This window comes from Elephantulus edwardii, unplaced genomic scaffold, assembly GCF_000299155.1.
Source record: "Elephantulus edwardii isolate Elephantulus edwardi_28Jun2011 unplaced genomic scaffold, EleEdw1.0 scaffold00007, whole genome shotgun sequence".
Classification (NCBI taxonomy): domain Eukaryota; kingdom Metazoa; phylum Chordata; class Mammalia; order Macroscelidea; family Macroscelididae; genus Elephantulus; species Elephantulus edwardii.
In genome coordinates, this window is record NW_006399757.1 from 23,529,271 (window position 1) to 23,543,113 (window position 13,843).

Genomic DNA, 13,843 nt, shown 5'->3' on the forward strand with positions numbered 1-13,843 from the left:
CTGTGCAAACCTAAGGGGTTTCCCCTGTGCTAACACAACGAACAGCTGCCTTTTCTTGATGCAATCAACATAGCGCTAACTGAGGCCATCACAGGTGCAATGGTGGTACTAAAAAGTGCATTTCAGTCAAGGGATCGTGCTACAGAACCCAAGCTAGGGCCAAGAGGCCTATTCTTTGGAATAACTGCTCCAGACTGGAACAAATGACAAATTCCGGTTAAGAAAAGCAAGCACTCTTCCTTCTTATGGTAGACACAAGTGTGAGTAAAGTCATTCTGCAAACAGTGGCAGTGTTTCCAAAGGCGCATGGCTGCAAAAGCTACATAGGTATTTTCCTCCCAGATTCAATGGAGGAGGACGAAAAATCTGATCAATAAGCCTTTAGTGAATTACAATTGCTAGTGTGAAAAGCTATAAACATCATATCTGCTTACCAGGGTTTGCTCTGAGCAGGCAGTTTATAAACCACTTGGGAAAAGAAAGAAGAAGGAGGAAAGAAAAAAAAAAAAAAGAAAAGCCCCACAAACCAAACCCAAAGCAACACAAGTTGCTGCTGGACCCAGAGCTGCTGAGGAGTTTCCTTAATTGTTGGCATTTCAGCAGGGAGGCTGCTCTCCTCGGCTCAGCACTTCTAGCCGCCAGGTGAATGCTTGCTAACTTACCCAGGGCCCCACCACACGCGCCCCCCTACACGCACCCGTTCGATTTCATCACATTACACACTGGATACTGAATGTTGGCCTCTCGCCAGTTGCCTTCGGGGACGATTTGGCAGAAGATTGCCAAAGGTGCAAGAACAACTGCCTTCACTGGATTTTCTTTGTACAGCTACTTCCTCCTCGGTAGTGACTAGGGAGCTACATGTGTCCATTTACCGGATTAAAACAAAACAAAGCAAGGCAAAGGGGGAGGCACACAAAGCAGAAGCTATTTCCCCCCAAGCCAGTTTGGCTAGCAGAGGGAACCTTGCCCCCCAGGCATACAGATAAGAGTCCAGCAGCAGGGAGTCCCGCCGCAGCAGACTCCCTCCCCGCAGCAGACCCCCTCGCCGTACCTGTTTCTTTGTCCTGGACTTCTTCCAGGTGCAAGTCATTCAGAAGATGCTCCAAAATCTTCTCGGGAGTCCCGGACACCACCACGTATCTGTCAGAGAGCAGAGAGTCCACTGAGTCATCCTCAGTCGAAGACTGCGAGCGGCTGCTCCATTCATCGTCCTCATCCTCCTCATCAATGTATTTGAAATAAGGCACATCGAAGGTTGGCAAGGGCAGCTCTCGGTCTGAGAGCGCCGCAGAATCCTTCCTCTCTAAATGAGGGTCAAAGACCCTCAGCCGGGAGCTGCCCATTGTGAACAGTCAGTAACAAAAGCATCCCCCTAAATGCTCCTAGACCGAGCCGCCTCTGTCCTTTCAGAGCGAGCGGAATCCATCTGGCTCCTAAGAGCTCTGCAGTCAGCTTGAACGCTCGAGAGGCGGAGAGAAAAGCGAGGGAGGGAGGGAAGAGGAGGCAGAGGGAGTGAGTGAGAGGGAGCCAGAGGAGGGAAGGCGGGCCGGGAACAGCTCGAGCGCGTGCCTGCGAGGGCTGCAGGGGGACACTCACCTCCAATCACTCTCCGCACTCCCAGATGTGGGGGCTGGGCCGCAGCCTGGCACCTTCTTCAGCACCAGCACGCTCTGGTCTTGCTCTTTAACCTGAACCGTAGTCACTTCATCATCTTGCTATAATTTCAGATGGCAGTGATGGATGGAAGAAGGAAAGGGGGGGGAGAGAAAATTATAAAGGGCAGGGGGTGAGGAAAAGCTAACTAAAGTTATAGTCTCTGGAGCGGCTTTATACAATGATTTCTTTTAAAGATTCGGAGTAAATTAGAAGTCTGGTTAAGAATTTCCTTCCAATGGTACAGAAGCCAGGCTCAACTTTAATCAAAACATAAAACATTACATTGACCTGAATACGTTAAAGGTAAAAGGGGGGGGGGGGGTTAGGGAACTAAATTAACTTTAAAGATGAGAATCCAAGTTCCCAAAATCACAATAATTAAATGTATATTATAACATTTTTTGGCCTGGCCAATACATAGAAGAAAACAATCCCTTAAGCTATTAAATTGGAAAATCAAATAAAGCTTCTATCATTTAAACACTAAAACAGTAACTAAATCATATTAAGTAGTTGTCATCAATACACATCATATTTAATCAACAGCCTTACTTTAAAAGGTGGGTCAAAATGGCCCAGCCAGTCATTCAGCTTATTTCAATCCCCCCTAGATTTGAAGTTTATCATGTACTCATTTTTCCAGAAAACAAGCAAAAAATGGATCTCTAGTTAGAATCTCATCTAGCTGAAATTCCGATGTCATGGGTGAGTGCGCGGGCTTCCTTCATCTCAGTTCCTTTTAAAAAAGGAGAGAAGCCTGAACAATCATTCATTTCTGCCCACACAGCTTCCATGGCCCCATCGAGTGTGGCCAGGCCGCTGACGTGGCATTGTCCGAGGGGAGCTCACTGCTGACCCAGCAGGGTGAACTCACTGAGTGATGACAGCTTCCAAAGCAGTTAGTGTGAAATCCTCCCAGGGTGTGACACCACATCAGGGCCAGGGCAGCCAGGGGAGAAAGGGCCACAGAGGCATGGATTAAAAAAAAAAAAAAAAAGATAACCTAGTGTCTGGATTTCTTAAAAGGCAAGGAGAATGGACTTCAAGTAGACTTCACTTTGAAATATTATGTCACTTCTTTAAAAAAGTGAAACATGTCCTGGGATTCCCAGCATCTTTGTCCTACACACACACACACACACACACAAATAAAAAAAACAAACCCAAAACAACCCAAATCAAACACTACACTGCCATACTGCTCTGACACAAAGCAAATCTTAAGTATAAAACAAAGGACAGTTTCCCTAATGGCTAAAGAGGTAGCACACGCACAGTGAAACAATTTGGAAAGGGGTAGTGAGAACTAGCTGCACAGTTTGAAAAATGTTACTGAGTTATACATGTATAAATTGTTAAGGTGGCATGTTTTGTTACATATCTTTTTATGAGAATAAAGTTTAATTTTTTTAAAAAAATACTACTATATTCACTCCATTGACCTATCAGGTGATTAAAAGGAAATGTATTTTATTCATCTTTCACTGAAACCCAAACTTGAAAACAAAAACAAAACTCCACAAACCCAAAACTATTGTCATCCATTCCTAGAGGCCTGATGGGACTTAAACTGCCCCACAGGGTCTGAGAGGCTGTAATCTTTATGAAAACAGACTGCCACATTGCTCTCCTATGGAGCAGCTGGTGAGCTTGAACCACTAACCTTTTCCTTGTTGTTGTTTTCACTATGAACAGACTCATAGCTGACCCTCCAGCAAGAGGGGCAGTAACTTACACAGGGAGATTGCTGGTCTTTCTCCCAGGGAGCAGCTGCTGGATTTGAAGGTCATGCTTTCAGATTGGCAACAGAGCACCTTACCATTATGCCACCAGAGCTCCCCACCTTTCCCTTGGCAGTTTATAATGTAGCCACTATGCCAAACCCACTCCTACGGAGCTAATTTTTGCTCCTGGTGACCTTCTCAATCAAGTTTCTAAGGTTCACATCTTTACTGCTGAGTGGGCAGGAGGGTGTGGGAGAGGGTGGACTTTCCATCTTTCCCAGTAGAAGAAGGTGGAGGACTTGAGGGCCCAAACTGCAGACCTTTCACTTAGCACCCAGCAGATAATTCACTAAGTCACTAGGGCTCTTTTTGGTAAGGACGATGCAAACCAAAAAACACTGAGGCTGAGTTGTTTCTAATGATGCTTCAATAGGTTTCTGAAGCTGTAAATCTTTATGGGGAGGAAACTGTCCACCTATCTCCTGCGGAGCTGTTGGTGAAATCAAACCACTGACCTTGCAGTTCCCAGCACACCATGTAAGGCACTATGCCAGAGCTCCTTTCCTAAGGGTAAGAAGACACCAATCTTGCCATAATTGTCAACAAATCAGTGATAAAATGGGTATTTCAACTCCTAGTGTCCTGATGCTTAAGAAAAATGTAGGCACTTACGTCATTTAGTCTTCTAGTATTTTCTTAACAACAAAAAACCTGGTCATTCTACACAGTAATGTAATTTTAGGATCATTCTATTTTAATCATTTAGTGGCAAATAATTTCACCATGTAAAACTGACATACTGGATTACATTTCAGCAAGGTCAGACATGCAGCTACTGTGGCAATTAATGTCGGATATTCATTGTTAAACTCCCGGAGGACGGCACTGTGACTCTGGTAACATGAATACCAATGTGTAATTGCGATCTTTCATTTCTCCAAAGGGTTCTTTTGTTATCCATATGGCTGGAATGAAATAAGGTGACCAGAGAGGGAGGCACATGCTGGTAACCCCTCACCCCCCCAAAAAAGGGAGAATATGGTTTGAGATACAGAGACACAGCAAGATAAACAAATAATTCAGTAAACAGTAGATCTGAAATGACAAAAATCTTCTCCTACTTTCCTCTAATAGTGAGCCAATACTCATTTTATATGAGCCTGCTGTCATCTGAAGTACATTTTACATTCTACGTGCATGTGATATATGGCATTATTAACTTCCACCAACGACACACATACATATGGATGGGAAGGGCCTCTCTAATGTCTGTGTAACTCATATGTATTACAAGTCTGTGCACAGAGTGGCCACACTCTGCTGGGCAGCGGAAGAGCTGAATCATATTGATATACTATCAATAGTATCTTATGCCATAGGAATAGTACCAATTTCAAAAGCCTGTTAAAAAAATAAGGAAGATAAAAAGCAGAGTAATCAATGTACAAAGGGCAATGGAAGTTATCGCAAATTGCCATAAAAAGATAATAACACTATGCATTCTATCTGGCTCTCAACGAGGAAAGCTAAATTAAAGCCTCTTGACTTATGTACCTTTAACTAATCACTCTTCCTGAAAAAGAAAGTACAGCGGCCAAGGCTCTGTGCCTACAACTTGATTCTGCTGCTTGCCTACTTACTAAGAATAAAAGTATCAAGAAAAGGATGTAAAATATATTCAGTGGCAAATAGTACATAAAATCCAAGTAAAGCACTAGAATACTCAGTTGACAATTTTTCACTCATCACACAGGGAGGCCTTCCTCTGGGTAAGGCATTGTACCTGACATCAAGTGGTAAGTAAAGATAAATGCAACATGCACTCTGACCTGGACAGATAAGAGGCTCGGGCTCAGTAACTACCTAGGTATAGCTTGGTGAGCACTCTAAGATGGGCCAAATGTAACAGACACACCATGATAGAATCTATGAGGGTTTGATAATCAAAAGTGATTACGGGTAGCTTAAAGAATGGGCATGCCAATCAGTGAGTCAGAAATGGTAGGAGAAGACCAGACCCTGGTGAGATTAATGAGCCTGCTTGCAGACAGCTGATACGCTGAGGAGATGGCCTATTGTAGATATTTAACAGGCAGTTAGAAATAAAGAATCTGATCCCTGAGAAAAGGTCAAGTTTAGAGACAAATTTATGAATTATTCAAGTTTTGGGAATAGATGAAATTCTTAAGGGGGAATCAGGAGAGGCAGGAAGCTATGAAGATGAAAGATAACCAATAAAAATTCAAAGGAGGAGGAAAGAAACAGAGTGTGTGTCAGATTTACGAGGGAAACCTACTTGTAGAAATTATGAAGAAGCAAACCAAGATTAGCTAGAAGAACCACCAAGAGAGCTCTACATGAGGAGGTAGAGGGGAGAGTTCATCTGATGGAGCAACCTTTACAAAGATGGTGGTTGCTGTTAGGTACCTTCTAGTAAGAACTGACTGACTCATAGCTGACTCTCTAGTGGGCTTTCAGAGACTGGGAATTGAATGGGAAGAGACTGTTCAACTTTCTCCCGCGGAGCAGGTGGTAGGTAGATTTGAACCACCTACCTTAGGCTTGGCAGTGCCCCTCCTTACCACTAAGCCATCACATCAGGTGAATGAGGAAGGAGTAAATAGAGGCAATGGAAGTACTTCCTAGGGATTTCTACTGCCTCAGACTTTGCTTACAAAGGAAAGGACTCAGCATGCAGAGCCTGGAGGAACTTAGCAAAGTGGGGGGTTAAAGAGAAGAACAGACAGGATCAGGAACACAAAGTAGAGAGGTTAGGCCAGGAAAAGAATGGAAATTCCTTCCAGGGAGGATCAAGGAAGACAATGCAAATAGAGTTGTAGGAGGAGGACAGGGAGAAATGGAGGTGACAAGGAAGTTGAGACACATCAGGGGAAACGGCCTCACACTCTATTTGAAATTTAGAAACTGAGACCATCTTCTGAAAGGAAAGAGTTTAGGGTGAAGTTGGTGACCTAAAGATAATGTATGATTAGAAGAGACCTTGAGGAGGATTTGCAGACAGCACTGTGAACGAATGCCAGAAAATACACATTTATTTATGTTCAAATGACTTTCTGCTGAGGTGCCCATTATACACCTGAATGGGAAGCAGTGAATAACAAGGTCCATGTAGAATAAAGGAACAACAAAAGGAGAAGGAATCAAAGGAAGCAGAAGAGAGAGACTAGGGGATGGTTGTCAGCTCCTAATGGAAGAAGCTCATCAGTTCATGTGCTGTCTGGTCAGGGAAATACGTGAGCCAAAAAAGTAGATGAAAATCTGGGGTCATACAGAGGTATCAACGACAATGACCCCCATGTGTTACCAGAGCAGGTGTGTAGTGAGGGAGGACAAAGGAGGAGGAGGCTTTGTCAAGGAAGCAAATTTATCAAGGTAAAATGGTTCAGGTGGTGAAGACTGAAAAGCAGCCTGTGGCATCTAGAGGCCAGCCTGGCCCTCACAAGCAGGCCCTGGGGCTCCCTAGTTGAGCATAACTAGTTTAACAGTGTCAGCATCAGACAAGGACACTGATTGTGACTGGACACACTAAAAACAAAGCAACTCCGTAACTGTCTAAACTCAGGCAAAGAATGCACATCATGCAGACTACACACATTACTCAACATGCTCCTCTCCTAGTTAATATGACTGCTACTTCTTCCTCAGTAACAGCTTTAGCCTTGCTCCTAGCCTTGCCTCCTTCCAGATTAGAGTTATCAAGATAAGGAGATATAAAATTCTCCTGCTTCCTAATGACATCTACTTCAGAACAGTCTTGCTTCTTTAAACTCACCTCCAAATTACTTCATAAAAACCCAAGTCCTGCCTAATGCCCTTCCTTCTCCACAACGCCCTAAGGTGTGACCTCTCCCTGACTATAATGAGTAATCTGACTTATACAAGAAAAGTGTCTTACTGGTTTGGCTAGAGGGCACTGACAGGAGTTTTAAGATGCTGCCTTGTTAGAGGTATGGGATAGTGCAAACATGGCTGTTATTGGTGTTAAAGATAAAAGGCATTTCAGACACAGGAGTGTTCTTGAGGGTGATGGCAGAGAATAGGGCTCGGAAGATGGTGAGTGAGGAGCCAGATAGTAATGTTACCGAGGAAATTGAGGGCACATGTGGGAGTTAAGAGAAGAGCAAGGAGCACAGCCCTCAGGGCAGAAGGGGCTCCAGTAGGTGCAGCAATGATGGGGAAGCCATGGTGCTCAGTCCTGCTAAGCCCAGCCCTTTAAAATCTCTGTAACTGTGTCTTCCGCACATACAGGTCCTTTAGATCCCATAAAATAGAAACCAGTCCCTTCACACAGGCCATCTTGAAGAAACGGTACGAGGAGCAAGGATCTCCTGATGCTTTGCCAAATGAATTCTTCACAGATTTGCACATGGGGATACTATTTGGGATGCGGATGGGAAAGAAGAACAGAAAGGAATAGGGATACATTGTTGAAAGTTGAAGGACAACTGATAAGCCAGAAAGGAGGTGTTTTTTTTTTTTTAAATTTAATTTTCTTATTTTGCGTGTGTGTACCATCAAATCAGATCTGACTGGTACAGGAGGAGATTGTCCCTCCTTCTCCAGCAAAGCATCTGGTGATTTGAACCGTGTACCTCTGGTATTGCAGTGCAGCTTCTTGCCACTAGGCCACCAGAGCTCCCTTCAGAAAGAAGTTTGATCACAGACTCAGGGCTGTTTTTGAACAGAGCTGATCAGGGATATGAAAACCTAGAAGACCCAAGTTTTCTGTTTTTCATCTCTGCTCTTTTTCTTACTTTCTTCCACTTCTTCTCCTTTGATGGCTACATTGTTATTCTGCCTGAGAACCTGAGAATTCTGAATGAAGACAATGAAGCTTCAAAGTAATTTTGATTATCATAACCAACTTTTATACTTCCAAAGAAAATTTGTAATTTTTTTATTTTATTAAAAACTAAAATTTTATTTCTATATTGAAAACACACATAAGCTAATAAAAAAAACTAAGTTTTTTAAAAAGTAGGTGAAAAACTGATATGCATGAGTTAATGGATCTTAACTGATAATATCCAAGCAAGTTGCTGGCTGTATTTATATTTTCATAGATTAGCAGCACTAGGAAGAAAAAGTGATTACTAAGAGATTTCTCAGGCTGCTGGAGATTTCTCAGTCACACTGCTTGCTTGATTTTCCATTATCAAGGATAATGGAAAATATTCTTCTCTCAAATACTCACAGAAAACTGCCAGTGGCATTTTCCAGCCTATGGTGTCCCAGCTGTTCTAAGAAAATACATTCTCATAAGGGTTCTTAACAGGGGATTCATATGAATGGGTTTTAGAGACTCATAAAATGTGTTGAGATAAAGTAACTTGGTCAAGAAAGGTCACAGAGGGAGGATGTGGTGAACTGGGACTATATTTGGACAGGCACGATTCTGGTGCTTCTTAACCAGAGCCATGAATATTCCCTAAAGATGGTCAATGATGTATATAGTATAGATTGCAACTATCACAGGGAACTAATTTAACCGGACCTCCTCCAAAGGAGGTCAAATTGATTAATCAGCCAAACCAATTTCTGTATTTGAGCAATATTGCTGTTGTTATTGTTAGCTTGTGGTTGAGTCAGCCCTAAACTCATGTTGATCTCATGCACAACAGAATGAGCTGGATCTGGTGCCATCCCATGATCTGGGGAATGACAAGGCTCAAAATTGAGCCTCTAGAACAATCAGTTTTCAGTTCTGGATGGCTTGTCTGGCTTGGAAAAAGCCACCTTCTCACATATGAGAACGCTGAGCACGGTGTTGGGATCACAGCAAAACAGCTCACATGAGGGCTATAGCCAAAGAAGACCCAGCAAGAGTAAATGAAGTGCTGTCAGAATGTAAGGAAGAAACAGAACTGACCACAGCAGGGTTAGAAGGCTGTGTGTCTGTATGCACCTGGCAAGCTGTTTATAACTGGTGAAGGAAAGGCTTCCAGTGAAGGAGAGGACCCCTTGGGTCCTGCACCAAAAGCCACATAGGGTCCAAGAAACAAATACTCTGGGGAACAGTTTAGGGGGCTGGAACTCCTAAAGAAGAAAAGCTCAGGAGAATGAAATGGCAGCCAGCTCTTTTAACTCTGTGAGCCTCTATCTTGTGAGAGAGGGAGCCGCAGAATTATTGAAGTAGCTCTATCTAGAAAGATGTTGTGATAACAGAGGCTGATTGTTGTTCGACTTAAGGAAGTATTAGCAACAGAGAGAAATGAGCCGTCTCCCAAGCTGAAGAGGAGCCTGTTAAAGATGGTGTATAATCAGTGAACACTATTTCTCCTAGAGTGTGGGTGACGGACAAGATGATCTTCATAAAATCTAACATTTTATTATTCAGCCATCTACATTCCACTCTCCTCACAGAAGACCAATGCTAGTGGCTCTCCTTAAGAGAGAGAGAGAAAAAAAAATACACACAATTTAGCAGTTGGGTATCTCTCTCATCTTGTACTATGGAAATTCACACAAAATTTAGCACAGCAGACCACCAGTGCTCACATCTATTCTTGCACTGTAAATGTGGGTACAGGAAAATTGAAAGACTTATCTGGAAAAAAACAAACAAACCTCCTTAGCCAAAACCAACTTTGTCTGAGAACAACCTTCACAATTTGCTGACAGTGTATCTCGTGTTTGTTTGTTTTTTTCTTATGGAAAAAAATAAGCAGTTCTTGTGTTTGGGTTTTTTTTTTAAGTCAACAGAATATTGGTGGCAAGAGACCACTGATTAACAGAGCACACTAAGGAAGATTAAATGAGAAGCTGCGTGCCAAGGTGAGCAGTTTACACTTACAAGGCTGCAGGCACAAGCTTGACCAGTACATCCTTCCACAGGCCAATCTGGGGGGAGATACTGAAGTGCCAACAATTTGTTCTTTCATTTTGTACTCACATCTATGCAGATTAGGAATTCAACTTAAAAGAATTTCATTCTGAGTGGAATCAAAGCATTTACTCAAAATGTACAGAATCTAAGCTATAAAAGTAATCATTTAATGATTATAGAACTTGATCAAAGTCCCAAAAAAAATCAGTCACATGATTTGATTCAAAACTTCCAGCTTATTGCCTCGAGGAGTTATTATCATGTAAAAGAAGTTATATAAGAACCCTAAATCTAGGGCAAAATGAGGAATTTGATCCTGGGGCCAACTTCTGCTAGTAAACTTACTATTGCACACAGAACAGGAAAAAGTGGGAAGAGATAGTAGCATCTTGGAATATAAAGCCAATGCTTTCATTCTAAGTATATTTAAATATACTGTGATGGTTTCATGGATAAGTCCAGATACTCGCAGAAAAGGCAAACCCATTCAGTTAAGATTCTTAAAGTGTTTGGTGAAGACACTATTAACAGAGAATGGAGAGGTTTGAAAGAACTAGCCAAAAAATGATGAGATAGCCACAGACTAGCAAAGCGGAAGATCCTCCTACATTTGGAGGAAGGCAGGAAAGCGTGCAATAAAATAGATCTCAGTGGAGCTAGTGATGTAGGATAAAGTACCCTGGAGAAGCTACAGTCAGAAATGGGGCAGAGACGGGTGTGTGTGTGTGTGTGTGTGTGTGTGTGTGTGTGTGAAAATACCCTGACCCTTTCTTCCACTGCTCTCTGATCCCTCTGCCAAGGTCTCCAAATGGTCAGATCCGAATTGGAACTGGAGAGAAAGAAATCCAAGCGATTCAGTTCATAGATAGAAACCTTAACTAACAACACCAATCACTGATAACTATTTATATCTATTGTTGCTGTTGTTGTCTAGTCGTAGGTGACTCATAGCGACCCTATGAACGAAAGTACTCACACTTTGTGCATGACTTTCATCTTTTCCCCAGGTTCATAGGGTTTCTGGAGGCAAGCTATTTATGGAAGTGGATGCCACAACTATTATGCTTAATAATCCAAACCTTATGAAACTCCCTTTCCATCAGATGCTATGCCAGCCAAACAGCCCATCTCTCATGAGGAACAATTCTTTTTCTTTTTCACTTTTACTTATTCACAGTTGCACATTTTCTGTTCCCTCCCCCTCTTCTTCCCCTGGCCCACCCCAAGTCCAAGTAACAATTCTTTTTTTTAAAAATGTCCAATATTTTCTTGGATTTTGAGTAGGAAAACAAACAAAAAGCTATAGAAGTATTTTTGTAACCACAGGGAAAATTTGAATTCTGGTTTACTGAGTAACGTAAAATGTCTGTTAGTTTTCTTAGCATGGTGATTGTTTTATGTCGAGCAGTATGAAATTGAAACTAAAAGGTGGCAGCCCTTAAGGAAATTATGACAAATCAAATAAAGTAGACAGCCACTAACATGAACATAGACCTGCCTGGAGTTTAAATCCCAAGTTTGTCACTGATGACTCCTGATTTAGTGCCTCTAAGCATCAGTTTTCTTGCCTATGAAACGAGATGAATCCTACCTTACAGTTACAGTTAGGAATACTGAACAAAAAGCAGATTTCCAGGAATGGATACAGAAAAGCATACAATTTGTAACTCTATGGCATCCAAGGAAATTGAGAGCAGAGAGTTCCAAAATTGGATTTATATTAGGCCCTTGCTATAATTCTATTGGTATATGTGTAGATATCAGTGATTTTCAAAGAAACATACAAAAATAATGTATCTTTTTTTAAAAAATTGCATGTCGGACTGTTACTCAAGGTGCTGTATGCACCACTGAATGCCGGAGAGCACCACACGATTTCATTTTAAAACTCATCCAACCTGGATAAAACAGAAGCAGTAAGTCCTTTTGCCTGGGGACAACAGGAGATAAGAAATGAGATCTTTTGTGTGGGGGTGTTGGGTTTTTCTTTCTAAGGCACTCGTATCATCCTGCAACTCTGTGTCTCGTTACCCTAGTTGTTGTTACATGTCACCAAGTTAGAAGCGACTCACAGCTGATCCTCCAGTAGGTTTTCAGAGGCTGGGAATGACATGGGAAGAGAATGCCCATCTTTGTCCTGTGTTGTAGCTGCTGGATTCTAATTGTCTTCCTTTGAGGTGGGAGCACAATTCCTCACTCCCCAGGGCACCAGAACTCCAGTTAATGCCTGTTGTTGTGTATTGTCGAGTCAGAACGGACCCATTGCTGACCCTCTAGGAGGTTTTCAGAGGCAGTTAATTGCAGGGAGGAGACTGTCCCACTTTTTCATACTGAGCAGCAGGTGGATTTGAACCATGTTACTTTGCATTGGCAGCAAAGTTCCTTACCAACCACTAAGTCACCAGAGCGCCGAGTTTATCGCCTATGAACCCTCAATTTCTGAGTGAGATCATTGTTTACCTTCAAAGAATAGTCAGCAACTCCTAAGAGTCAGCTGGGAGATGTCGTGGCCTGGTCAGCAGGGAGGCTGTTTGGCAACTCAAAGGTCATGCCTCTCTGCTGGGTTTTTACCCACTCGTTCCAAGGGAGAAAGTGGTCAGTATCCTCCTTTGTGATTTACAGCCTTGGAAATGTAACAGAGGGTCAGCAAGTGTCAGTTCAGAATTTGAGTTTGGAGGCTATTTTAGAGCCAGCACAATCTACAGCATAAATAGGATCTAAACACAAACTAACAAATAAACCTCACCCCCGCCCCCACCTCCCAGCAACAACAAACAGGGCCAGAATCACTTGAAGCAAGGCACTGCTTTCTGCTGAGTCTCTGTCCCCAATTTGGTGTCTATTTCACTTTGCTGAGACTCATGAGATGCATATACTCACTCTGGCCAACAGGCCCTGAGAGAAGGCACGAAGGATTAGCTGAGCTGGGAAATCAAGACTCTCCCAAACCACCTACTACATACACTCCTGTGCTCTTCACCAAGCTCCCTGGCTTCCCTGGACCCAAGAAGCCTGAGTTAAAGGGCAGTGGGCCACACACAGTGTGCTCACTGTCTGCTATGGGTGTATCTGGAGAGAGCTCAGAAGAAATGGGAATGCTTGCTGAAACAGAAATTAAGCATATCCTAACAATTGAGTCGGGGGGGGGGGTAGGGGGAATCATGAGAGAAGAACTTCGTGCTTGTTAATACTTAGCAGTATGAGTTCTGTCTGTCCAAGGCATCCACACAAAACTCTATCTGTACAATATGTTCACTACAGACTGTCACAGTGGAATTTGCAAAGCTAAGATGACTTGCAGAATCTTATTCCTCTGTGTTGGAAACAGCAGGTGTTTCCACCTCTCGTTTTTGGTTTATGTTGATGGCTTTCTAAACACAACACATATTTTATCCTATTAAGAAAAAAAAACCCTGTAAAATTGGAAAATTCAAGATTTTGCAGGAATGGCAATAAGTGCTATGCAGAAAAACTTCTAGGACCTCAGAGCACCACCTTGGATCCAGACATGACCCGGAGCTATCAGGCGAGCTGTTGAGGAACTAACCTGGCAGGAGAAAGGCCGGTTGCAATACCCCCATGATACATCTTCACGGATATGAACATGTACGGC

The 13,843-nt window shown here is 42.7% G+C and overlaps 1 protein-coding gene across 1 annotated transcript in view; it reads right to left on the reverse strand.

Annotated features, from left to right (window-relative positions):
* The window catches only part of RAPGEF5 (Rap guanine nucleotide exchange factor (GEF) 5), a 325,340-nt gene that overhangs the window by 90,205 nt on the left and 221,292 nt on the right, over positions 1-13,843 (reverse strand). Inside the window, exons 10-11 of the mRNA XM_006880289.1 lie at positions 1,600-1,718; positions 1,055-1,143 (exon numbers count right to left, since the gene is read on the reverse strand). Coding sequence (XP_006880351.1) covers positions 1,055-1,143; positions 1,600-1,718 — 208 coding nt within the window. The remainder of the gene's footprint in view (positions 1-1,054; positions 1,144-1,599; positions 1,719-13,843) is intronic.